Genomic DNA, 25,096 nt, shown 5'->3' on the forward strand with positions numbered 1-25,096 from the left:
TTTCTGCTGCACCTCCAGTTGCTCTTGTTGGCCCCAGAAAGCAGAGTTGGAAAACTCAAGCACATGGCTGAGCATTTCTGACCTTCTCCAGCTGTTTGTCTCCATTTATCCATTTGCTACACCCTTTGAAGTTAGGATATGTCTACCTTGGAGCACGACTTTGCATTTGCTGCTCCAGGTAATTTGTCTTGTTTTTTTTTTTTTCTCCTGGATTAAGGGATAGGGTCCATTAGCCTGTGCAGAGCTCCGTGCTCTGAAGGCTGGACTGCATCTGCTGCCCAAGCACCATCTGCACGCTGTGGTGAGGCAGAACATCCTTCCAGGCTGTCAGCTGCCTTGGCACTGCCTGTCAGCCCTGCTGGAATATAAATCATAGTGTCTTTGCTCTCTTTTTAGTCTGCAGTAGTCCTTTTCCATTCTCATCCCTGCAGTTTCAGTGTATACATTTCACATCTTTGCATCTTCGCCTACCCTTCAGTTTATACATGTCAGAAAACTTGGCTCCGTTCAGACAGAGGAGCTGGTTTTCAGCCCTCTCTCCCTTTGGATTTTAGGAATCACTTAGCTTGACTGAAGAACACAGACAGGGCAGTAGCTTTCTCTGGGTGAGAGTTATTAATTTTTCCTTTACGTGTTAGTCTGTGTGGCCTTTGCCACGCAAAAAGAGCCTTGTCCTTATGTTGGAGAAATCACATTTATTTTCTGATAGTGATCTATGCTGCAGTGCAAAAGATCTGTCTGTTTTCATGGCATTAAAAAAAATGGAGAGAAGGGAACGTGAAGGTTCATCAGCCTTGAAATGCCTCTGTCCTTCTGGGGATTTGCGTCAGAGGCTGATCTCTGGGGTTAAAATGTTGGCTCCATGGCAGAGCTGGTAAGAGAAAAATAGAGGAGAAGAGCTCTTTGCAAAGAGCAGCAGGGAGAGAGAGGTTAATTTATTGAGAGCATAGTTTTATAATATTCTTTCCTGATGAGAATGTAGATACACTTTCTGCTTGGCCAGTGCAAACCTCAAATGACTGATGCTGAACCCATCTCCCCTCTGGTGTTTGCTCAAACTCACACCCTTTGAGAATCAAAGGAGATCCAAGTTCCTGCCTGGAAGGATGTTCTCTTGATATATATATATATATATATGTAGAAGTCCTGCTCTGCCTGGGAGCGAGTTAGGAACATATATTGGAAATAGGTAAATTGCTCAGATTTTGTCTGACAATAAAATAATTACCTCAAACCTCCAGCAATTGTTGTGCTGAAAAAATGCTGAGTATCAGCATTAATCACAGAGAGGGGTCGATATGGTGAGAATTACTGGAGGCTTTTGCTTTTATTTTTGCTTTTTTTTTTTTTCTTTCCCCTTGTTTTTTAGTAACTCTAATCACAGCTTCATCCAAGATTGGCATGTAATAAAGGGTTTCAGCGAGGCTGCTCCCTGATAGCACATCATTTATTTTAATAGATGGGCAGCACCATCTGTGCTTGAGGCTTTATTAATCTGAAGTGAGGCCAAGAGGTTCTCCAGTTTGATTCCTTTTCAAGGCTGTTTTTCCCAAATCCCCCTTTACCCCTCTGATCACTCAGGCTGACTTTCTCACTCAGGTATTTGCAGGAGTGGGTACTCAGCCTTCTGCTTGTTTTAACAAGGGGCTGGATGCAGTACCTGGGGGCTCTGCCCTCCTGGCCACCCCTTCTGCAGCCACAGTGTGTGTCCCCATGGGACTCCCTGTTTTGTTTAGCAGTGTCACATGCTGTTCTGCTGTCACTGTCCCCTTAAGTTGGATGTGCTGTTGCATCCATCATACCAGCTTGGGATGCCCGTGCCCAGGTGATCCAGATGATGCTCTGAGCTCCCTGTTGGGAACCCAGCTCAGGAACCCAGCCCTGGCACATGTGGCATCGTGATGGCCCTTTGCACGTGCCAGTTATTCCAGCATTTCCCTTTGTACACTTTGGGACAGGGATAACACCAGCAGAGGTTTTCCAAAGCCCCTCAGTGGCTTCCCCACACCACCCACTGACCTACCATGGGACTGCCCCCCTTGAGCTGCCCTGATTTTGTTCCCTTGCACCCCAGGTGTCCCAAACCCAGACTCGAGCCCCTGCTTTGGTTTAGGATTGAGGAGAGATCTCAGTGTCTGCCCTTCCAGTCCAGCCAGAAGCTGTTTCTTTCTGTGAGTGAGGGGGTTGCTTTGCCCTGCTCAGGTCTGGCTTTCCTTACAGCTATCCATAAGCAATTTCTGGAAAATGATAAGGTAGGATTCAGTATAAATATGCTGTCAGGAAAATACCTTTCTTGTGGGTTTTGTTATTCTCTGTATCTGTTAGAACTGGTTAAGTACAGCCTCTTTCTGTTTTTTGGTTTTAGGAAGTGTTAGGTAGAGGGCCAAGTATAGTATCAAACCAAGAGAATATCCTCAGTGAAGCAAAGCCTTCTGGTTATATGTGCTCTTCTGGAGCCAGAGCGTGTTCCTGTGAGTGCTGTTTGTGAGGCCTGGATTTTATTAAGTGCAAATAACACACTGTTGATTTAGAAGATCTTTTGGGGGTTTAGTGGGCAAGGATGTAGTCCAACACTCGGCATCTGCTCCCTGTAAGTGTGTGCAGCTGGGCAATATCTAGGCTGGAGGGGGGTTTTTTCTTTGCCAGACAAAATGCAGCTGCATAATTCTGTACCCTTTGCTGCATTTGTTGTAGCCAGCAAACAGGTTCCTGGTTGCAGCCTTCCTGGGAGACACATTCCACCTTATGCCTCAGGCTTGTGGCAAGTCATGGAGCACCAGCTGAGGCATGTGGGCTGGGTCTGCAGTGACCTCGTGGTGACGTGCCATCACCTGGTCCTGTGAGCCAGGACAGAGCACCTGACCTTTCCCATGGGCTGGGAATGCACCTGTGGCTGGTCCATGTGGCCCAGGAGTTCTGTGGGAACCTCTGAAGTCACAGTTTGTGGTGACTCTGTGGCGAGTCAACCCTGCTCAGCCACATGCTCCACTACAGCTGGATGGACTCAATGATCTTAGAGGCCTTTTGCAGCCTAAATGATCCTATGGTTCTATAATTCCAGTCTGGAGCAGGAGAGGCAGAGTTTAATTTAACTTCTAGTAGACAGAGGCAAACCAGGAGCATTTTTTGCTGAGGTGCATAACTTAACGAAGCGGATAAAGTCAGAATCTCAGCGGGCAAAACTGACCATCACTCTGGTGACTGCTCTGTCTCACAGCCTTGGAGCTGCAGTGGGGGCTGTGAACACCTTTTCTGGGTCCACATACCACTTTTCTTCAAGCTTAGCAGGGCTGCATCACTGGCTCCTCGTGCCTGACTTGAGACTTTGCATCCTGACAAGCTCAGAGCAAAGTTAAGTTTGGCCCAGGTTTAATGTCTCAAACGATGCCAGATCACCTCTACCTGGCTGCAGGCAGACTCTGCCAGCACCAAGCAGACAGAAATGCCTTCAGGGGCAACACAGAGCTTGGGATGCACTGCATGGCTCCTTCCCAGGGCACTGCAGGGAATCCTGTTCCCTGAGATGTCTCCCAGAACTGTCCCTGCAGCCAGTGGGAGCTCCTGGGATAGTGCATGAAGATGGTCCAGCACAGATGGTTGGACTCGATGATCTTAGAGGTCTTTTCCAACCTTAATGATTCTGTGAGATGCTGCAACACCATCCCTCCAAAGCAGAGCTGGCATCTCCAAATCAGAGTCCTCTGCTGTAGGGAAAGCACACTTCAACAGTGCTAATTGGCAGCAGCAGTGATTAGTTATTAAGGTTTGATTAGTCACTACTGTGTGGGCTCTGAAGATGAATGTGAGGGTTTAAAAAACAGTGGGACTCTCAATTTTTTAATATATTCTGAATCTGCTTCAAGTTCCTGCCAGCAGTTCCACTCGATGTATTACACAGCATGGGTGAGCAGTAGAGCTCCCTTGTCCTCATCTCCCTGGGATGAGCCAGGAGAGGTCTGCAGCTTCCCAGAGTGCTCCTGAGGGTGCTGGAGTCCCTCCTCATGGCCTGGCAGCTCAGTTGTTTCCCTCCTCTGCTCTGCAATGGGTAAAAGTTAGATTGGATATTAGGAAAAATTTCTGCACTGAAAGGGTTGTCAAGCATTGGAACAGGCTGCCCAGGGAAGTCACCATCCTCAGAGGGATTTAAAATACATGTATATGTGGCACTTGGGGACGTAGGTTAGTGGTGGGCCTGGCAGTGCTGGGTTAGTGGTTGGGCTCGATGATCTTAGAGGCTTTTCCAACTTAAATGATTCTGTGATTCGATGACTAAAACCAGAATTTACTAGCAGGGTTCCCAGGTGATGAGTGCTGACCCTTCCCACCCTGTCCCAGGCCCCAAGCTGTGATGCAGAGATGTTCTCCACAGTCCCTCCAAGCTTGGGATGGGTGGATGTTAATGCTCAGAGTAAATATCCCTGCTGAGTCATGAGAAAAATAGGACTTATTTATGCCTGTGCAAGTAGGAACAGTTAGATACCATTTCTGAAAGATATCCTGGAGAAAATCCTAGGGACAGCCAAGTTCCAGGGGGAAATTTAGTCTGAGAGTTATTTTTATTGTTAGTCCTCTCACCACAAGAGAGTGAATTTAGCTGGTGAGCTGGGAACTCTTGGCAAAGAGTAGAAATTAAAGCAAATTCTCTGCTCCAAATCCTTCTGAGAGAAAGGGGAGGATGATACAGTAGGAACACACTGGCCTGGTGGGATGTGGGGGAATAAAGGAACAGAGAGAAAAACAACCACCAGCATTTTGGCTCTGAGTGCTCAGTGCCATTCTACCCCTCTGTGCATCTGGAGAAGGATACAACAGAGCTGGAAAAAAGGATAACCAAAAGGGTAAAATAACAAGAATAACCAGAGGATAAATGGGATTCTGTGCAAGGAATGACTACTCAGACCCTGACCAAAGCTGGTAAAATCACAAGGGGAAGACCAAGTGACTGTCCCCATATACCACCCCTGGGGAGCATCACAAGAAAAATTCAGAACAAATTATGTGAGATTTGGCTCAGTTCATCACTAACCATGAGAGAACACCCATCCATAGGCTGCTGAGGATGCTCACAGTCTGTGTGTTTGCTTTTCCTTTTGGGTAGGCGATTTCACAGGGGGAAAATCCACCCCTGTGTCTGGCTCTGGGGGTCTCTGAGCCCCAGGAGGGTGTGCAAAGGGAGCATTGCTGGGTGATCATCCCATTCCTAAGCTTTTCCTAGACAAGTGGTCACTGTGAGCCTTACTAAGCCAGCCCAACCTTTGGTCTGACCCAGGTTGGCTGTAAGCAGAGCCTGATCTCCTCATCTGTTTGATTGCTGGCAGTGCTGCTTTTTTTGTGTATCCTTGAGCAAATCACTTCCCCATCCCGTTCCTGAGTCCTGGTGTTCGTAGATTGGACAATATCAGTACTCTGGGGGGGTTTATTAATTTAGGTTCTTCTGGGCAGATTCTGACTCTCTTTGCATGTTTGTGGAGCATTTATGACATGTGTGTGTCATCTCAGCTGGCCTTTCAGGTGTCACAGTAATAGAAAGGATAAACACGAGATTCTGTCTGTTCCTCCCTGTGTTACATTTTGCTCATAAATAAAATGTTGACAGTTACTGAGACAAGAATCTGTGTTGAAGCCTGCTGAGGAGGAAAGATGTGACCCCTGGATCAGAGGGAGAGTGAGGTAGGGAAGTATCAACTGCGTGTTTGCCCTGCATTTAGGCTTCTCTGTGAGCCTAAATGAGCCTTCAGAGATGGGATGTGGGGCTAAGCTGAACCAGTACAACCATTCCTGCCTTCTCTTCATTTGCCACAAGGTTTCCCCCACAGCCCTTAACCACGTTCCAGGGGCAGAAAACCCAAAAACTGTCTGGCAGGGAGTGGGACTCAGGAAGAGAAGGTACCTTCCAAAGCAGTTACTTACTCAGTGTCTCAGACCCACCAGGCTCCACATAAAACATTTTTATACTGGAATCAGAGGTGTGACCTTGTTGATAATTTAACTCAGGGACCAAAGACAGGCAGCTGAGCACAGACATCAGTCTCTGTCATCCCCTTCCCTTGCTGAGGACTTGGCACATTTTCTTTTGTGGTCAGGCTGCCCTGCGGTTGCTGTCACTGCTGGACTGAGTTAATTTTCCTCTTGCAGGGCCTTATCTCAGCTTTTCAAGGCAGAAAAACTGGTGCAATAGCACAGAAAGTCACGGCATTTCCAGCAAGGCTTTTCTCTGCTTTGCAGATATCTTTGCTGTTCCCAAATACCAAATGGAAATATTCCTGTACACATAAATTACCTGTGGATTCCCGAGGCTGGCTATGGGTCCAGTAGCTCAAATGGAAATGCATGGGTTGTTGCTCCTTTAGTTTTAGTAGATCTGTTTGTTATCTCTTGGCAATGGACTTTGAAAATGAGACTTAAGCTCCTGTATCCCTTTGGGTTACAGGTAAATGTGGACAAATAGCATTTCTCAGCCTGGAGAGATTTATAAATCAGGATGTTGTGATGAACTGATTTGAGTCAACAGTTCTTTGGGTGCATCAATCAAACTCCTAACTAGGCTAGATCAGCCATTGCCCAAATCTGCCAACTGATTCACAACATTATAGGGTAAGGCCAGTAATTCATCTTTCATGTTTAGGACCAAATTTCAGAAGTGCTCTGCAGTTTCATTGTTTTGCGTACTTGTAAAGAATTTCAGATTTCAGGTGGCCTGTAGAGGTTTTGTTTGTGATGTGGAAAAGACAGCCTTTCCCCTGGGAATTCCCTGTTGAGAATGATAAACCAAAAAAACTGCAGCTTAGCCAGGCAGAGCACTCTCCTGACCCATGAGCTGTGATACTTTTGTAGCAGCCAAAAGAAACTTCTGGTTCCCAACTTTTTTCTTGGCCTCGTGTGTTTCTGAAATATGCTGTTGGATGAGGATTTCCTTCTCAGGGAAGAAGCCTTCTGCTGCTGCTTCTTGTCTTTTTTGACTTGTATTGCATTTTCTTACCTCATGGGTGATGCTGTGACCTACAGACCTCCAGACTGAAGGGGACAGTCACCTCTCTGGGCAACCTCCAACAGTGCCTCAGCACCCTCATCCAGAATTTCTTCCTGACATCCAATCTAAATCCCTTCTTCTTTAAAACCACAGTGCAGTCAGGCCACTGCAAAAATGAGTTTTAAAAGTGTCCTCTGCTTATTCCTTCCTTAGGGCTTGTCAGTGACTTTTTTCTGTGTCTGTCTCTGCAGAGTCTGTATTTCTAGAGGACTGATATCACACTTGTCAAGTCAAGAGAACTTTCTGGCCCATTTGGTGGCCCTTGGAAACCAGGCAGCACTGAGTGGCCATCAGCATTTAGATAATAAACACTTGCTGCTACTTTGAAAGCAGATGAACCTCTGAAGCTTTATCCAGATAATTTTGTGAAGGTTCTCACAGATTGTTTCTTCATTATTTGAACAGATGATGGCAGCAAAATCAGGAGTTCATTCAGAGATACTCATGTTCCAAAATGTCTTCTTAGAGCCACATCATATCACTGTCCTAATCAGAAAGGGCTCTGACCAGTTCCAATCAGGGTAATGCCCTTTCAGGATAAGTAAATTGTTACAGATCATCTTAATCTGCTTGGAGAAACTCCAGATCCGTTCATTTCTGAGTGGAAGGAGTGGGATGGAGAATGCCACAGCACCTGGAGCGGATGCAGGGGGAGAGCAGCAAACCCCACAGAGCCTGGAGTCACACAGACATTAATCACACAGGAACAGTGCTCTGTGCCATATGTGAAATAAAAGGGAAATGTGGATAACAGAGGAGCTGAGGATAAATTAACCCCTTCACCTGCAGGGCTGTGCAGAGCTGTCTTGGCGGGTGGCAGCAAGGTTTGGCGGGTGGCAGCAAACTTCACCAAGATTTTTGGATATTAGTTTGTCTGCAGATCCTAACCCATTACTAAGTGCTGCAGGTCCTACCCTGGTGCACACCACCTTGAAGTTGCCAATCTAGCCAGTAACGAAAATTGTTCCTCTCCTCCAAAGCATTTCCCTAAAGTGTTTGAGATCAGCCCTTTCTCCCTATGCAAGCTGAAAAAGGAGCTGCCAAATATATTTGTGACTCCTTTGTTTGGATAGACCAGCATCAGACTGTCATGTTCTGCCTCCTGCAAGAGTTTTTGTCTGTCAAACTTGCTTTCTCCTCAGCCAGTACAGACTCGGTGGAACCTTTTTTGTTTGATTGCCATCATCAGGTGTCTGAGTCATTATTACTGGGAAATACCCACAGAATTATATCTGTGCTGAAGATATTTGCAGATTTTCCCTCTGCTTTCTTCTCTGGCTTTGAGTCTTCCTGGCTCCATTTGGCTGTAAATAGAATCATGGAATCCCAGAATGGTTTGGGTTGGAAGGGACCTTAAAGCCCATCTCATTCTACCCCTTGCCATGGGCAGGGACACCTTCCACTGTCCCAGGTTGCTCCAAGCCCCATCCAACCTGGCCTTGGACACTTCCAGGGATGGGGGAGCCACAGCTTCTCTGGGCAACCTGTGCCAGGGCCTCACCACCCTCACAGCCAAGAAGTTCTTCCTAATATCCAATCTAACCCTGCCCTCTGTCAGTTTGAAGCCATTTCCCCTTATCCTGTCACTCCAGACCCTTGTCGAAAGTCTCTCTCTGTCTTTCCTTTAGGCTCCCTTCAGGTACTGGAAGGCTGCAATTAGGACACCTCGAAGCCTTCTCTTTTCCAGTGTGGACAGTCCCAATTCTCTCAGCCTTTCCCCTAGGAGAGATGCTCCATCCCTCTCATCATCTTGGTGGCCTCCTCTGGACTCTCTCCGACAGGTTGATGTCCCTCCTGTTCAGGGAACTCCAGAGCTGGATGCTGTACATCCCATCAGTGCTTTCAGGTTTGGATTCCCAGTCAGTAGATGAAGATGGTTGTTTATATTAGAGAACTGTTGTGAGTGCAATTAATAAAGCTGTTAAGCTGAAAAGTAGTGGAAGAACTAAATATCATCACGTAATGAGACCTCCTTCACAGTAAATGATGTGAAAAATGATTTCTTGCAAAGAATAACAAATCGCTGTGGCTTTTTACCCTAATTGTAGATGCTTGATTCTAATTTGTTGTTTGTCATTTCCATGTTAATGAAGAGTTTTAGCTATAATTACCACATTTATGGCAAACAAGACATTATCATTTACCAAGGCTCACAAAGCACTGGCTTCTTTAGAAAGAGAAGAACTGATTAATTATCCTTGTTGTGCAGCCCTGGGAAGGACCTACAAGTCACAGTGTCCAGCTCCCTGTGCAGAACAGGTCTTGTGCAAGATGCTTCTCAAAGGAAGGTGATCTCATTAACCCTCTTCTGCATTTGTGGAGCCAGGACTCAGACATGAAGTAACTTCCCAGAGCACTCAGCAGTGCTCCTGGTGCCTGAATCCCTCTCAACAGCATTTTTTCATCACTCTCACGACACAAAAGACAGCCAGAGACATCCTTTTGCTTGGCACTAAGTTTCCCTTGTTTGTCCTAGTTATCCTAGTCAGGGAGATGATCCTCAAGCCCCATTCTCTGGTGTATCGCTGAGATTAACTTGACCAAGGCTGTGTTTGACTTCCATTGGAGGTGATAGGGAGTTCCTGGGTTTCTAGGAGTATCTCCTCCAAGGCCTGGAAAGTCCTGGTGCAATAGGAAGCCCACAGCTGCTGTTTTGGGATGAAGCAGTATAATATTTGTGAGTTCCACCAGATTGTGGTCTTCTATTGCATTGATAGACGTGGTAGTTCCTGATCCTGTGTTTTAGCTACATCCTTTCTTGTTATCCTACTCAATCCAACAACAGGGGCAGCCCAGCCTGGTATTCTCTTCATGGGATGGCAAAAGGTGATCTGGAGAAGCTTTAATGAGTAGAAGCAGGAAGGAAAGGTCCTGGTGCATTGACTTGAGATGCTGGTGAACACGTGGCTTCTCAGGGATGGGCAGCTGTACCTCACCATCCTCTTCCTCCAGCGAGCTCCAGCTCAGAGCTGCTTTGAGGTTTGGTCACTGTTATGAGTGGAACCTTGTTGCTCTGATCGTGAGAAACCTTTGGTTTTCCAGTCACAAGTGCCTGTGGCCCCTTTGTCCCTGGAACAACAGGATTGTTTAGCTTAACTACTTCCTTTTTGTGGCTCTTCCTCCTGTCCTGGTTCTTGCACAGTGGGATGTGCTTATGGAATACATTGGTGCTCCCTTTCAGCCTTTCCTGTGGCTGAATGAGCCAAGAGTCTTTTGCTTTTCCTTTTAAGAGAGTTTCTGGTTTTTCTTCCTAGCTGAGAAGGACTGAGCACATCTGTTATGGACATGTTCCATATGTGCCTTTTCATCACCTGTAAGGGAAGGTGGAAGATGTTGGGACACCAGGAATGTGATGGTGCTTTACAAATGTCTTAAGGGTCTGGTGGGTAGCCTGGGTAAGAGGCATGTGCTAAGCTTTGGGGACAGACAGATCCAGTGCTGGATAGAAGACTATGATCCTGAGTGTTTAGGATATATGACAAATTAGTGATTCACCTCCCTAGAACCCCTCAAAACAGGGGTTTTCACTTTTTCAATCCTCTTCTTGTTCTGAGTTCCTCCCTTTTGTCACCTGGGCTCAGAGCCTGGGAGGTGCCATGGAATGTGTTCAAAGTGGAAAAAATCAGTGGGCACTGCGTTAAATTTTCCCAGACTGAGCTTGTTCCCTGCAAAAGGCAGGCTGTGAAATATGGCAGGAGAGACAAGGCATGAGCACTGCCAGAGCATCCACAGTGATCTGAGCACTGTACTTGCCCTGAGCAGCAATCCCTGCCTCCTGCAGCTCCAGCCACCCGGATTTGGGAAGGCTGAGCACAGAGGGAGCTGGAGGAGAGCACTAAGTGCACTTCTGCCAGGATGCCATTGCTGAGATCCTCAAGCAGCTTCTGCAGCTCATGCTTGGAGCCACTTCAGCCTTTCCAGTCAAACATGAGATGTCCTGGGCTGCTTCCTGGAGGAGGAGGGCACGAGCTGCAGTGTGACTGTGTGACAGCAATAGAGGAAAAAGTGTTCTCTCTGTTGTGTTCCTACAGAGACAATCTCTTGTCACCCAGCTCTGAGTCTCCAGCCTCTTGTAACAAAATCGTCAGGAGGGAATGGCCCATGGTAGTGAAGTAGAGGGGACTTGGTTAACTAGAGCTTGGCTCTGCTGTTTCCTTTGTATGAGATAGGATTAAATCACTGCCATTCAAATGATGCAGTGATTTCTGCTCAGCTTATATTGGTATATCTGAGCTTATATTGGTATAAGCATGCATTAGCAGTGCCAGAAGAATTTCAGCTTGTCTCAGAAATGAGTCTGGAAAGACTGTGTTTAGGGCTTATCATCTTTTCTGGGGCCAGATCTTTCCTTACATCCATCTAGTGTTGGATGGGAACATCCCTAAGCACCTCAGTGGACTTGCCCACCAAGGAGACCTGTCCTGTGGACAGCCCAGCCTGGAGGTGGAGGAGAGCAGGAGAAAAGGAGAACCCTTTTTACACTTTGGTGTTGTGTTGGCACCTAGGAGCCACCTGACAGTGGGACCTCACCTTACAAGTGCTTGGGGACAATCAGAGTGGCCTCTTCCCTCTTTGCACCGTGTCCCCATAGACCCCTGTGCTGTCACTGACAGTGTTTTCTCCCTGTTGCAGGTTTTTCTTCCTCACTTAGTCTTGTGCTAAGATTTGGATCAGGGTGGTGGGAGACAAAACTGATTTAGTTGCAGTGGATGGAGCACTTCTGCTGTGGAGACAGGCTGAGTGAGTTGGGTTTGTTCAGCCTGGAGAAGAGAAGGCTCCAGGGAGACTTTATTGCAGCCTTCCAGTACTTGAAGGGGGCTTATAAAAAAGAGGGAGAATGACTTTTTGCATGGGAAGGTAGTGACAGGACAAGGGAGAATGGCTTTAAGCTGAAAGAGATTTAGATGTTAGGAAAAAATTGTTGACTGTGAGGGTGGTGAGGCCCTGGCACAGGTTGCCCAGAGAAGCTGTGGCTGCCCCATCCCTGGAAGTGTTCAAGTCCAGGTTGGACAGGGCTTGGAGCAGCCTGGTCTAGTGGGAGGTGTCCTTGCACATGGCAGGGGATTGGAACAGGATGATCTTTAAGGTCTCTTCCAAGCCAAACCATTCTGTTATACATGATTCATTCATGTTTCATTTATGATTCTATGATCCTGTGATAATTCTCTGCTGTCTCAGGAGCTGCCTTTTCCCTTGAACATTTTCCAAGGTCTGGGGTTATAAGTCAGAGGTTTATGACCAGGGAAGGCTCCACAGCATCTGACCTGACACCACACCACTTGTATGGGATGAGCCCACATCCATTGTGACAAATGACCAAAGAGCATAATTTCCCATGGAGATGGCAGTCAGAAAAGAGCTACAAGGTGGCATAATATCAAAAAAACAAGGGACTTGCAGTGCTGGCTTTCATCCCACCCCAGGCACTCTGCTCCTCTGGTGTTCAGGCTGCTGCGGTGTTGGGCACAGCATATGATCAGGCACAGAGCCTTCACCTGGGAGGTGACTCCAAAATCACCTCAAACTATTCCTTAGCCTCAGCCCCTTCCCCTGGGAAATCATTTTAAGGCAGCTGCCAGACTCCATGTGGGGCTTGCTAGCATCAGGAGTGAGCACATTCACACTGGAGGGGCTGATTTGTGCTGGCAATGGATCCACTGCCCTGGTGCCTGTGGATTGCCCGTGGTCACTCTGGTTCCTGTAGGCACCAAGCAGCCTGGTATGACAAGAATTATGTCTCTGATTTATATTTCATTTCAGTCAGTGCTGTAGTAACACTTCCTGATGCATCAGATCCCGTCGCTTGGCTTCTGCTTTAGCCTGGTCTGACAAGATTTGAAGGGATGTACACGGGCACTGCCCTCCCCCACTCCCTATGCTGTAAATTTAGGATGGCAGTGCTCATTCAGGATGCATTACAGGGAGTGCAAGGCATCATTCACGCTGCCTTGGTGCTGTGTGTCATTACCTCCCTGTCTGCCTCGCTTCCAGGCATGAGGCATTTCTGTGCCATGGATTTCCTGGAGCTTGGAGTCTCATCAGCAGTCTGCTGGTACCCAGCTCTCCTGTGACCTTCTTGCTGACCTGCCCTCCAAGGAGTGCTGTAATTCCTGCAGTTTTTGCTGTTTTCTTAGGGGATAAAATTGCCAGTGACACAGGGCATTTGTAGACAGCAGGAATAAATCACTGGAAGTGTAAACACACTGTAAAATCACTGTACAACTCCTAAGATGCTGCTATGTCCATGTTGTCTCCTCATTGTTTTGCTTTACCCTTTGGCTCATTCCCTGTCGCTTCTTTGTGCTTTTCCTAGGGCCCATTCCCGTAGGTCTGCCTGGAACATTAGAAATAGTTGGGAATAGTTCTGAGAAAACAAAAGGGGGGCAGGTTTAGATTGGTCATTAGGAAGAAATTCTTGCCTGTAAGGGTGGTGAGGCCCTGTCACACGTTTGCCAGAGAAGCTGTGGCTGCCCCATCCCTGTAAGGGTTCCAGGCCAGGTTGGACAGGGCTTGGAGCAACCTGGGATAGTGGAAGGTGTCTCTGCCCATGGCAGGGGGCTGGAATGAGATGGTCTTTAGGGACTTTTCCAACCCAAACCATTCTGTGATTCTATGGAAATCACTTTCTTCACCTGCCTGATGAAACTATTTTATTTTTCTTCCTTCTTCCCTGGCTGGATAAGGATGTTTTTCTCCACAGATTTTCAGACTTCCCAGTTGTGAATTTTACTGTAAGTGGAGATGGGTATTGATCACTTGGGGCTTAATATGTAGTTTGGTCAGGTTCACACTGACCTTAGTGCACAGTGGGTAAGGCCTTGGGTGAATTAAATGTAAGAGCATCTTTTCACGTTCTCTTCATCAGCATTGAGTGTGAACTCCAGGCAGGGACAGGTTGATGAGTAGCAGGTGGGTATCACCTCTTCCCTGGAATCAAGCTTCTCCTGGGAGCATGCATGATTTTCTCTAACTTCCTGAGGTATCAGTGGACTCTACAGGTGGATAATGTGACAGCAAACCTGGATAGGGCACATCCCCTGGTGGGATGGTTCAACTCTTCTGAAGTTCATGGGGGTTTACCACAGAATCATAGAATAATTTGAGTTGGAAGGGACCTTTTCAAGGTCATCCAGTCCAACCCCTGTGTAGGGAAAGGCTGAGTTTGGTTTGTTGTCCTTCATTTCATATTCCTTCCTGGAGAAGGAGTAAGACCAAGTTCAATTTCTTTCTCAAATACATATTCAGAGCAGCAGAATTCTTCCCTCTTTGGTCCTATAGTTACTTAAGAGTTTGTTTCTCCTTGCAAGTGTTCATTAAAGAGTTTTCTGGATGTTTTATCTTCAGGAATAGTTGATGCAGTCTGGGTAGATGTTAGTGAGGGTAGGGAAAGGAAAATATATTTGTGTTTCCTGAGCATCCTGGGTACTTCAGTGCTTAAAATAATGGCGTCCTAAGGAACATCTGTTTCCCAATAATCCCATTTTGCTGTGATTTAATATTTGTGCTGTATTAACTCCCAGAACATCACATCCAGATGGAGGTGTTACAGTAGGGGCTGTTAAAATAGGGAGGAAGAGGCTCTGACACAAGCAACAGAAACAGAAGAGATATGCTAGATATGATCTATTGTACCCTTAATATTCCCATGGTAAGGATGGGAAATGGAGTAAGAGAGATTAATTTACTTGCCTTGGTTATACAAGAAGCCAATTGCAAGGCTATTGAACTGGTGTTGGGGACCTCGAGTCCCCATTTGATGTTTCATCACAAGAGCATCGAATCACAGTGGGAATCAATGTTCAGTTCTGGATGCAGGAGGAGTGTGGGATCAGACTTTTCCTGTTAGCAAACACAGGCAAGTTCATTTTCTTTTTGTGACTAACACTGGACAGTGCTCCTGTTGCCAAGTATTTGCATGAAAATGAGTCCCTGTCATAATAAGATCTTATTTTTAGCATCTAATCGATGCTCAGGGCTTTGTGGTTTAATCACTGGAATAATTGTTTGCTGAAAACATGGTCTAATATTTGTTTTTTTTTCCTTTAAAGGTCAAGTCCATCATTTTCCTTTCCAACCATTTAGTACTTTATTGATCTTTATGTCATTTCATGGGGAGCGCTGCGTCTTGCCAGATGAAATAAAGGCCGAAACTTGAAATAAGAAAAATACTTCCTTTTCCTTAAATACAAAAGTGGAAAAATCCCTATTTCAGCCTTCCTTGCTGCAGGCAAATCCTTCATCCAGTGTCCCCAGGAAAAATGGTTCTGAAAATTACTTTTGTTCTTTATGGAAGGGGAAAAAAGCACCACCAAGAAACTTTCCCCAGCCTGATTAATATCAGACATAAACTGGAGTACAGGAAGAAATTTTGCAGTTTATCTGCTGATCCTTTAAAGCAGATAAGGCTGCAGGCTCTGTCAGGGGGACAGGAAAGTCTTTGTGGTTCGCATTTAGAGAGGGCTGGGTGAGAAATGCCCTCTTCTTTCAGTAAAAGGGAATATCACGTGGCTTCAGCTGGAGATTTAAAAGGTGTTTAGTCACATAACAGCCACTATTATTTTGCTGCCGTCCTGCAGCTGAAATGAGGTGCTGTTGGAGCAGAGGGATGTGTGAGGTGCTCTCCATTTGCAGCCTCTCCAGCTTTTCCACTCCTCTCATCATCTTGACATTTGGGGTTAATTTGCAGAAATCTATCTGTCTTTGCCAGGCTATGAGGAAGGGTGCTGGGTTATGGAGTGGAAAATAGGCTTGGTGAAAAACGGGCATTAAAAGGTAGCAATGGACCAATTTCCATTTTGTGCCCTTTTTTACTACAAATACTCGGGGCCAAAGCCTACACTTGTCTCTCAGGCAAAACCAGCAGTGATTTCAGGGGGACTTGGTGCCAGAAAAGCTAAAACATTGGCTTAATGTAGGGACACTGCCCTGTAAATCTGCACATGGCATGCCAATCATTCAACTTGTTGGATTTATATTCTGTTGTCTTCTAGTTCCTGATAACTTAACTGAATTTTAACTGTTTGGACCAAGATTTTGCCATGGGCAAAAATAAACTATTAATAAACTTATTACTGGAGACCTCTGAGAAAAAAATAATTGTACAGCAAAATTTTAGAAGAATTAAGAGTGCAGGGATTAGCACAAACTCTGGGAGAGATGTTTTAGTGCCCTGAAAAAGCCTGGGAAGGCTTTCTTTCATAGGACATGTGGCTCTTCAGCTGCTGCTTCTATGCAGTTATATTTGGATAGTGATGTGTAAATAAACAGCACACAAAAGCTACCTTAAAAAGGTTATTAAAGCTGCAAAGTCAAAGCTCGTGAGTAAAGAAAGATTGTGCATCTTCAGCAGGATATCACTTGATAAAATAGCTCCAGGGAGACTTTAGACCCTCTTCCAGTTCCTAAAGGGGCTCCAAGAGAGCTGGAGGGGAATTTTGGATGAGGGCCTGGAGGAACAGTTGGAGGAATGGCTTCACATTGACAGAGGGAAGGGTTAGAGGGGATATTGGGAAGGAATGCTTGACTGTGAGGGTGGTGAGGCCCTGGCACAGGTTGCCCAGAGAAGCTGTGGCTGCCCCATCCCTGGAAGTGTCCAAGGCCAGGTTGGATGGGGCTTGGAGCAACCTGGGATAATGGAATGTGTCCTTGCCCATGGCAGAGGTTGGAACGAGATGGTCTTTAAGGTCCCTTTAACCCAAACCATTCTGTGATTCTGTGAAAGCTGGTGAATATGAACATTTTCAGCACACAGGAAACCCCATTAGCTAAAGGAGGGTGGATTCTCCTTGCTGGTAAGTCCGTGTGTTGCTCCAGGAGCTGTGCCAGGGCAGAGTGATGGAGAAGCTGATCCCGTGTCTGCTCCAGCAGAGCATTTTCATGAGCAAATTTTGCCATTTCCATGAACAAAGTTTGCATTTCCTCTCCCAGAGTGCACACAGCTTTTGGACACTGTCTGATCCAGTAAATGTTTACTCATCCAACAAATTATGACAGGCAGTTCACAGCAACAGCCTCCTACTGCCTTTTACTTTTAGGATACTGAGAGGTTTTGTACCCTTGGCTTTGTCTTAGCAACTTGTGCCTGTCTGGGGTCCCTCAGAGAGAACCAAACAGTTTATCTGTGCCAACAAGTGTTTTGAAGGCACCACAGAAGAACTGAGTTCAGAGGGGAATGCCAAGGCAGAAGGGCAGTGCCTTTGCCAGCCTCAGCAAGTGGCTGCTCAGATCAAAGTAGAAAACAGCTGAAAAAGTGCAAGGAAAAAGGAAAAGGAGGAACCAGACCTAATGCCATGGGGCAGGCAGTGTCAAAAGGATTGATAAGGCCAAGGAAGGAGTTGGGAAGCCCATTTTAGTTTCTACTTTCTGGATGAGCATGGCAAGTTCTCTCCCCATCTTCATTTCTCTCCCAAGAGATTTGGGCAGGTCATGGCAGGTGATGGTGTGGAGCCAGGTTTGGATTGCAGCTGGATGGACAGGGAAAAGGTGGAGTTGGTAGAGTTCAGAGACCAGACAGTTCTGTGGTAACTGTTAAAATTCACTTTGTCAATTCAAAGTTCACCCAACCAAAATTCTTGCCTGAAAACATAAATGGTAATTGTCAGTTTGACATTTGTTTGATTATCTGGCTGTTCAAGTCTCCTCATGTCGGGCATGGCAGGCATTTCATCCATCAGCATTCCTATCAGGTAGTTCTTCTTCTGGAATTAAAAATATGCTGCCTTCCAGCCAGATGCCGTTTTCTTTATTATTTATTTGTGCTAGTAAGTAAATTGAAAATCGTGGGTTTTTTAAGGGAAAGGAGCTGCTGCAGCCTTGTGCCATTAAGTTGTCAGAGCTGAGCAGATGAAGCACGAAGCATTTCTGCAAAGTTGTTCTCACTAGTCTCATTTGGGAAAGAAGTCTCACCTGCAAGAGAACGGGATGAAATCTGTAATGGAACAGGGCAGGTTTCTTGCTGTATACAGACTGATTGAAAGTAATTGATCTTTATTTTTTTACACTTTAACCAGCTTTCCTTTGCTGAAAGAGCATAGGTTTGGATTAGATATTAGGAAGAAATCTAATATCTGATTAGATTAGATGTTAGATGGGTGTGAGGGTGGTGAGGCCCTGGCACAGGTTGCTTAGAGAAGCTGTGGCTCCCCCATCCCTGGAAGTGTCCAAGGGGCTTGGATGGGGTTGGATGGGGCTTGGAGCAACCTGGGATAGTGGAAGGTGTCCCTGCCCATGGCAGGGGGTGGAATGAGGTGATTTAAGGTCCCTCCCAACCCAAACCATTCTGGGCATTTATGAATGAGGAATGTAGTTGTTGGCCCCAATGAGATGCAACACCAAACCCCAGCCATTCCATGCTGGGGGATGGGAAGAGCAGGGTAGCAGGAAGGTGTGGAAGAGTGGAATGGATTTGTCTTGGGGAAGAAGACGATGGCAAATCTGTGCTGAGCTGCATCAGCTGCAGGATGCACTTACCTTTCACTGTGCCTGCAAAAAAAGCCTCCTCACTATGGATTTACAATTTCCACACTCCTGCAGATACACCAAGCTGGCCTTTTGTTGCCTTACAACACTTCGTGGGTGGGATGAAGGCCTTGTCCTGCTGGAGGAAGGCAGAGCAAACCCAGCATCCAGAGCAGGCATTGCCAGTGCTCAGGAAGGGCTGCTGTCTTTACCTCTTGGCTCCATCCACCTTGGCCTCCTGGATGTGTCTGGTGCACTTGCAGTGGGAACTGTCATCTGCTGCAGTGGGGACCTTGTCCTTAAACAGCTTCTCTGACTCCTGAGATAGGGATGTCTCTGATCTCAGGCAGATGTGAAAGTAATTAATAGTATCTGTTAGATCAAAATCTTTTCATCCTCTGAGCATGACTGATAGTTTCTGATCTCCCAGAGTGAAGTTTGGTGCAGCCCTCTCAGCCTATTGCAGCTCAGGAATTGCAGGTGTGATGGTTGGGGCAGGTTACCCGAGCTCCAGGTTAGTTCTTAACCATTAAACCATCCTTCAGTCCTTTTCCCTGCCCTTGAGAGAGCGAGTAGGATCCTAGGAGCCACATTTTCACCACTGATCTGGTGGTCATGGTGGAGAATTATTAAAAGAGAAGGTGATGGATGAATCTTCATCAGTAGTTCTGGAATGAAGAGGTAAACACCGGATTTGAAAATAAAGGGAGGTGTGCAGGGATGAGGGATAACGTGCCACGGAAAAACAGAATTGTTTTAACTGATGATTGAAAAAGAGAATATGATTAAAACAAGCTGATAAGATGAAACCAAAGTGACAAGATAAAGCAGCAGGGCATCCAAGAGGGGAAGGGGGGAGACAGAAATGATGGCAGGAGGGCATGAATTATTGATCGAAATCTGTACCAGAAGTCTTTGCATTTTCTTATCTGGGAAGGGAGAGAATGAATGAGAAGCGACCAGAATTATTAAGCAGCTTTATCATTGCATTGGAGTGGATAATTAGGCAATTAGGATTACTAAAAGTTGGCAAAGCAAGAGGCCTGGAGGCCTTGTGATCCTGATTCTAGAGGGGGGTGGTGAGGGAAGCAGGGAAAAGCCTTTGGCAAGAGATTTGATGGTGCATTATGGTCAGATGAAAAGGCAGAGCCAGGCTCTGGCACCCAGTGCCCTGCAGCTTCCAGAGCAAAGGGGGACACCGGAGACCTGACTAATGAAACACAACTAATTTGAAGATGGGCAGTCCATGGAACAGCAACAGGAAATGAGATCAGGAGTGATGGCCTAACTTATGAAGGATGTGGACCTGCTGGAGGAAGCCCAGAGGAGGCCACGAAGATGCTCAGAGGGCTGGAGCCCCTCTGCTCTGGAGACAGGCTGGGAGAGCTGAGGGTGTTCAGTCTGGAGAAGAGAAGGCTCCAGGGAGACCTGAGAGCCCCTTCCAGTGCCTAAAGGGGCTCCAAGAGAACTGGAGAGGGACTTTGGACAAGGGCCTGGAGTGACAGGACAAAGGGGAATGGCTTCCCACTGCCAGAGGGCAAGGTTAGATGGGATATTTGGAAGAAATTCTTGTCTGTGAGAGTAGTGAGGCCCTGGCACAGGTTGCCCAGAGGAGCTGTGGCTGCCCCATCCCTGGAAGTCCAATGTCACTCACTGTCCCTCTCCAGCCTGCACCTGCCACAACCTGAACTTTCAGAATGGTTTTGCTTGTGGGGGTTTTTGACTGTCCCCTTAGACCAGGTATCTCCAAGGCAGGGCCAGGCAGACACCACAGGCTGCTGCTTACCCTCCTTTAGTTGGCACCATAGCATCTTAATAGCTAGCTGCACATTTTGAAGGGGAAAGCTGGGTAAAAATGACTAAAAATAGCACAATGTGAGTGTCTCAATTCATCCTGAGCTGCTCTGACACCACTGTCAGACAACTGGGCTCCTCCTCTGCGCTCCTGACCAGCTTAATCTTCATCTATATTCTATTTAAAATTAATTTGTAAAGATGCAGACATTATATTATAAATCACTGAGGAAATGTCAGATTATGTATGTAATTTGCAGAAGTGCTCCACACTGATCTTACTTAGCTCCCCATGAAACCAAGGGATCAAAATTAAGCCGAGGCAGAGTTTGGACAGTTCACCATCCTTAAAATGCCATGGAAAATGAGCCAGTACTGCAGACACTTGTTGGTAATTCACACCCAGAGATTGTTGTAATGTCTTCAGGACATTTGGTGATCAGGGAAGGAGAAAAAAGGGGGATGATGAAAAATACATGGACTAGAGTATCTCTTAGTAATTGTTTGCTTGGCCTCATTGGAAAGTCACCTGGTGTTCTTGGAGAGCGTTGTGTGTTCATGAGGAGGTGCCAACCACAATGTTCCTCTTCCAAGACCAAGTTCAGAATATTAATCATGGATAATGATGCATAATTAGAGCCTGAAGTCCAGAGTTAATTGATGGTAGCTGCTTAGCATAGATATCAAATCTAACCTGAAATAATGCTTTATCTCCTACCCACACCCCACAGTGTCTCCAGATGGGTAAGGAATTGTTGCAATAAGTGCTTGGTTTTGATGACACTCTGACTTGTCATTTCCTCAAAGGTGCTAAAACAGTTTTGTGCATTAGTGACAATGAAAAGTGTTTGTAATTCATGGTAATCCAGGGCTCCTTGACTTGTCCTGGCCCCAGCCTGACAGGCTGCAGAGTCCAGGACCTTGGTTGTGATGGCTCCGCACTCTCTGCTCCTTCCCAGGAGAGGTGAATCCACTGCTGCCACACACCAGTGCAGTTCTGCCAGGACATTCAAGGGTTTTTGACCTCCTGCTGCCTTAATCTCATGAATTTAGGGCCATTATTTTCTTCTAGCAGAGGTTAGAGGCTGTGACCCAGCCAGCCAGCCTGTGACTGCATTACAGCATCCCTTGGACAGCCATCCAGTCTGGCAGAAATCACCTTGGGTTGTTTTTCCTGTGGCCTGGGTTGATTCCCAGAGGCATCTGACATGTGCTCTGCATGGCTGAAAACAAGGTTGGTTTTAATAATGAGCAATTATGTGATAGCAAACAAAGATTTGTACTGTGGAGCTTGTGGGTCCCAGCGGACGCGCTGCCGTTGTTTTGTGGAGCAGAGGGGAACGAAGCCAGAGCTTGTGTTTGCTGGAAGTAGGTAATAGAATATTATTAGATCAGCCCCTGCCTCTGCCTTGGCAGAAACACTGCGGAGTTAATTGCTGCTTTAGAGCACCGTTGTTCAGCTGCAAGAAAGTGGGTCGGCTATTGAGGAGATCACTGATCCCATATAATTGCTGTGAGAGACATAAAAATAGGCTTTGTGCTCAGCTTGAGTTTGGGCCAACTGAGCAGCACAGTGGCTTTCATCAGTGGTGGGCACACACTGAGGGTACCTGTGTAGCTGTCTGGGCATGCACAGGGGACATCAGTCCAAAGCCCTGTGGTTGTTACTGTGTGACTGAGCCACTGTCACCACCCTTCTCATCAGTGTCACATCTGGAAACCCAGCTGAGAAACCTGGTCCAGGGGAACCATGAATTCCCTTCCTCTCTAGTGTTCCACTGGGAGTGACTTCAAGGCAGGCAGGATGGTGATGGCACCTCCAAAAACTGAGTTTACTACGGCTTAGTCCATGCAGGGCAAGACTAATGGTGGGAAGAGCTGATAAAAGTAGACCTTTTGCCCTCTCCTAGTGCTGTGGGTGTCTCTCTCCTGGATAATTCATCTTTTTTCCCAGGTCCTTGTCAGACATGAGTTTGTGTGTGTTCACCTGTGCCTGTTTCACATGTTTTCACCTCTAGGTAATTTGGGATCCTTTTTTTTTTTGGAAGTGTTATGTTATTAACACTTAAAAGGGGAGTATTCAAATCACTTTGAATTTGTGGTCTGAGTCATAAAATAACCATTTACTGCTGGCCCCTCCCCACTCACAGCAAGGCTCCCTTCTGAAGGATGCCCTGGGTGGTGTATGTGCATGTGCAGACTCTAATACTGCTAATACAAGCTTTGAAAGCACTTTCTATCACAAATCAGGCTTGGAGATAGGGTCTCACTCCATAAATGATGAGTTACATTTGAAATTTAATGTGTCCTGGGAGAAATATCCCTCAGAAGGACATTGGTGTTATCCAAGAGTCCCCTTGTGCCCGTAGCATCGTCCTCCTGGAGAAATGGGAATGCTTGGCCAGACTTAAAACACACTTGGTGAACCCTGGAAAAAACAACATTTAACTGTTTAGTTACTTCTTACCTATGAGCAGGAATTAGTTAAAATCCTGGTGGATCTCTGTGGGCGTTTTGCCCTCAGACACATCCAGTGCCCTGTGGTGTTGATGTTCTTTAAGACTAGCTGGATATTTCATCCCAAAGTCCATGCCATCACAGAACTTTAATTCTCAGGTATCGTGTTTCACAGGACTTACATTAACTCTTAGGAAAAGAAAGTCGCTGTGCTGGCAGTGTAAATTTACTTAGTTTACAAATTTAGCACGTCCAGTGCTACCCCAACCCTCTGGTGGCTTCCCAGAGCAGGCAGTGGCTCTTCCAGAAAAGCAAGGGAATAAAAGACAGGGAATAATACTTTTTTGGCCATGATTACAGGCTGTTCCAAACAGAAGGAAGAATATCTATGTGGAGGAGGCCAGTGGAAGGGGGTACCTGCACTGTAAGGTTTTCTTCTTGTCCTTGTATGAGAAGTAAAAATCCACAACCTGAAATACTGGTTTTATATTCCTTTTTTAACCACTCTGAAGATGTGAATTGCTCAGGCAAAAGTGAGCTGCTTGCCTGCCAACTCACTTGAAGAATTGCTGGTGTTGATTTTCAGCTGCATTTGCTCTTTCTCATGAATGAGAAGAGAGGGAATCTAGTGTAAAGTCTTATCAGCTTGTCAAGTTAATTACTGTCTATTTTAATATTATCATTATCAGTCGTTGCTAATTAACGTAAGTAACATGATTACAGCTTTTTTGTCTTATTTTTCAGTGAGAAGCTGGATGGAGAAGCTGAAAGATAAGGTAGGAGGCTCAGTGTTTCAATTCCTTTCAAAGCAAAACATGTTTACTTGCAGGAATAAATAAACTCATGTCAGTGCAGTTCTTTATCTCTACAAAGACAATTGAGAAAGGGCTTAAAATTTTCTCTGGAAGGCAAATGAACCAGATGAAGCTGGTATATGGTGGTGTGAATCCACAAGACATCCCTGATGGGCAGTTACTAAGGGCAGAAGGAGGCACAGGGGTATTTGATTGATCTCTCTGCACCAGAAAATGACCTTGTTGTCAGACAACCAGAGCTACTTTTTCAGTGCCCCTTGACTTATCATAGAATCACAGAATAGTTTGAGGTTGAAGGGACTTTTAAAAGGTCATCTAGTCCAACCTCCCTGCACTGAGCAGGAACATCTTCCACTAGATCATAATCAGGTTGCTCAGGACCCTGTCCAACCTGACCTGGAGTGTTTCCAGGGATCCCAGGGTGAGGAACTTACCTCCACACCTTTTCTCTTAAGTGCTAAGCTTGGTTCTGAATCCAAATCAAGAGATTTTTGGTGCTCCTCTCTGGTGAGAGGCTGTGTGCCATGTCACCTCTTGGACAAAACATTCCCTGCCTCCACATGCACGAAGAGCTACAAATCCCTGGAAGGAGAAAAGAGTAAACATAGGAAGACTGAGAAGGTAGCAGGCCCTGATCATTTCTCCCTGGTGTCACAGGGGGTAATCCATTGGAATCAAGAGCTGTGCCAGCCACAGGCAGTGATGGCTTTTTAGGCTCTGTTGCCCTGGAGCAAATATTAACATTTTGAAACGGTTGTGAAGCCTTCCAAATGTCGTGTTGCTGGTGGCAGAGCCGTGAAGCTGGAAATGAAGGTGGCAGTAGTGTTTTAAGGCAAGAACATTTTGTGAGTCAACAAGGCTGGGAAATTCTTGAGCAGGATCGGAGTCAATGGATGAAAAAAACCACCACAAGGAAACTCTGAAAATACATCTCTGAGCTGAAGCAGCCTCCTCACCCCAGGAGCCCAGCCTTCCCACGTGGTCCTCACCAAATTTCAGCAGCACTTTACTGCCAAGTCAGAGCAGAGGGATGGGGTCTGGGTATCAATTTTCCAGGACAGGGGAGTGGAAGGGTTTAAGGTGGGTTCCTGCCCAGCCTTTTTTGAGTTGCTTTTCTGCCCACACCAGGAAGGAGGAATGTCTAGTACGAGCTCTGCTCATGGCAGAGCTCTTTGGCCTGGGATTCAGCCCAAGCAGACGCTGAAAGGACAGAGAATGGTTTTCCCAATGAAGGTAAAGAGCAGACACCAGGGCTGGCTGGGTGCCTGGAGTGAATGCAGCATGCACAGGGCACCTGCTCATGCCAACTGCTCATGCCAACACGTGGCACACACGAGCTTGGGGACATCAGTGTGTTCTCACTGAAGTGTAGCTTTCACTTCTTTCCCCTTGGCACCTTGGCCTCCTCTGTCCTTCCCCGTTGCAGAGGGGGTGCTTGTTCCATGTTCCAGCCTCTTGCAGGTAAATCCTGGGCTGCCTGGAAGTGCCCAGCACAAACACTGGTGTAACTGAGGATGCACTGGTGTCCACTTAAAAGAGAGAT

General features: G+C 46.4%; 1 protein-coding gene across 2 annotated transcripts in view; it reads left to right on the plus strand.

Annotated features, from left to right (window-relative positions):
- Positions 1-25,096, plus strand: part of ARMH4 (armadillo-like helical domain containing 4) — a 66,899-nt gene that overhangs the window by 34,425 nt on the left and 7,378 nt on the right. For both annotated transcript variants that reach the window (XM_027662592.1, XM_027662594.1), the window contains exon 6: positions 23,483-23,514. In XM_027662592.1, the coding sequence (XP_027518393.1) occupies positions 23,483-23,514 (32 nt within the window). The remainder of the gene's footprint in view (positions 1-23,482; positions 23,515-25,096) is intronic.

Source organism: Corapipo altera, unplaced genomic scaffold (genome assembly GCF_003945725.1).
Source record: "Corapipo altera isolate COAL_440 unplaced genomic scaffold, ASM394572v1 169, whole genome shotgun sequence".
NCBI classification, from domain to species: domain Eukaryota; kingdom Metazoa; phylum Chordata; class Aves; order Passeriformes; family Pipridae; genus Corapipo; species Corapipo altera.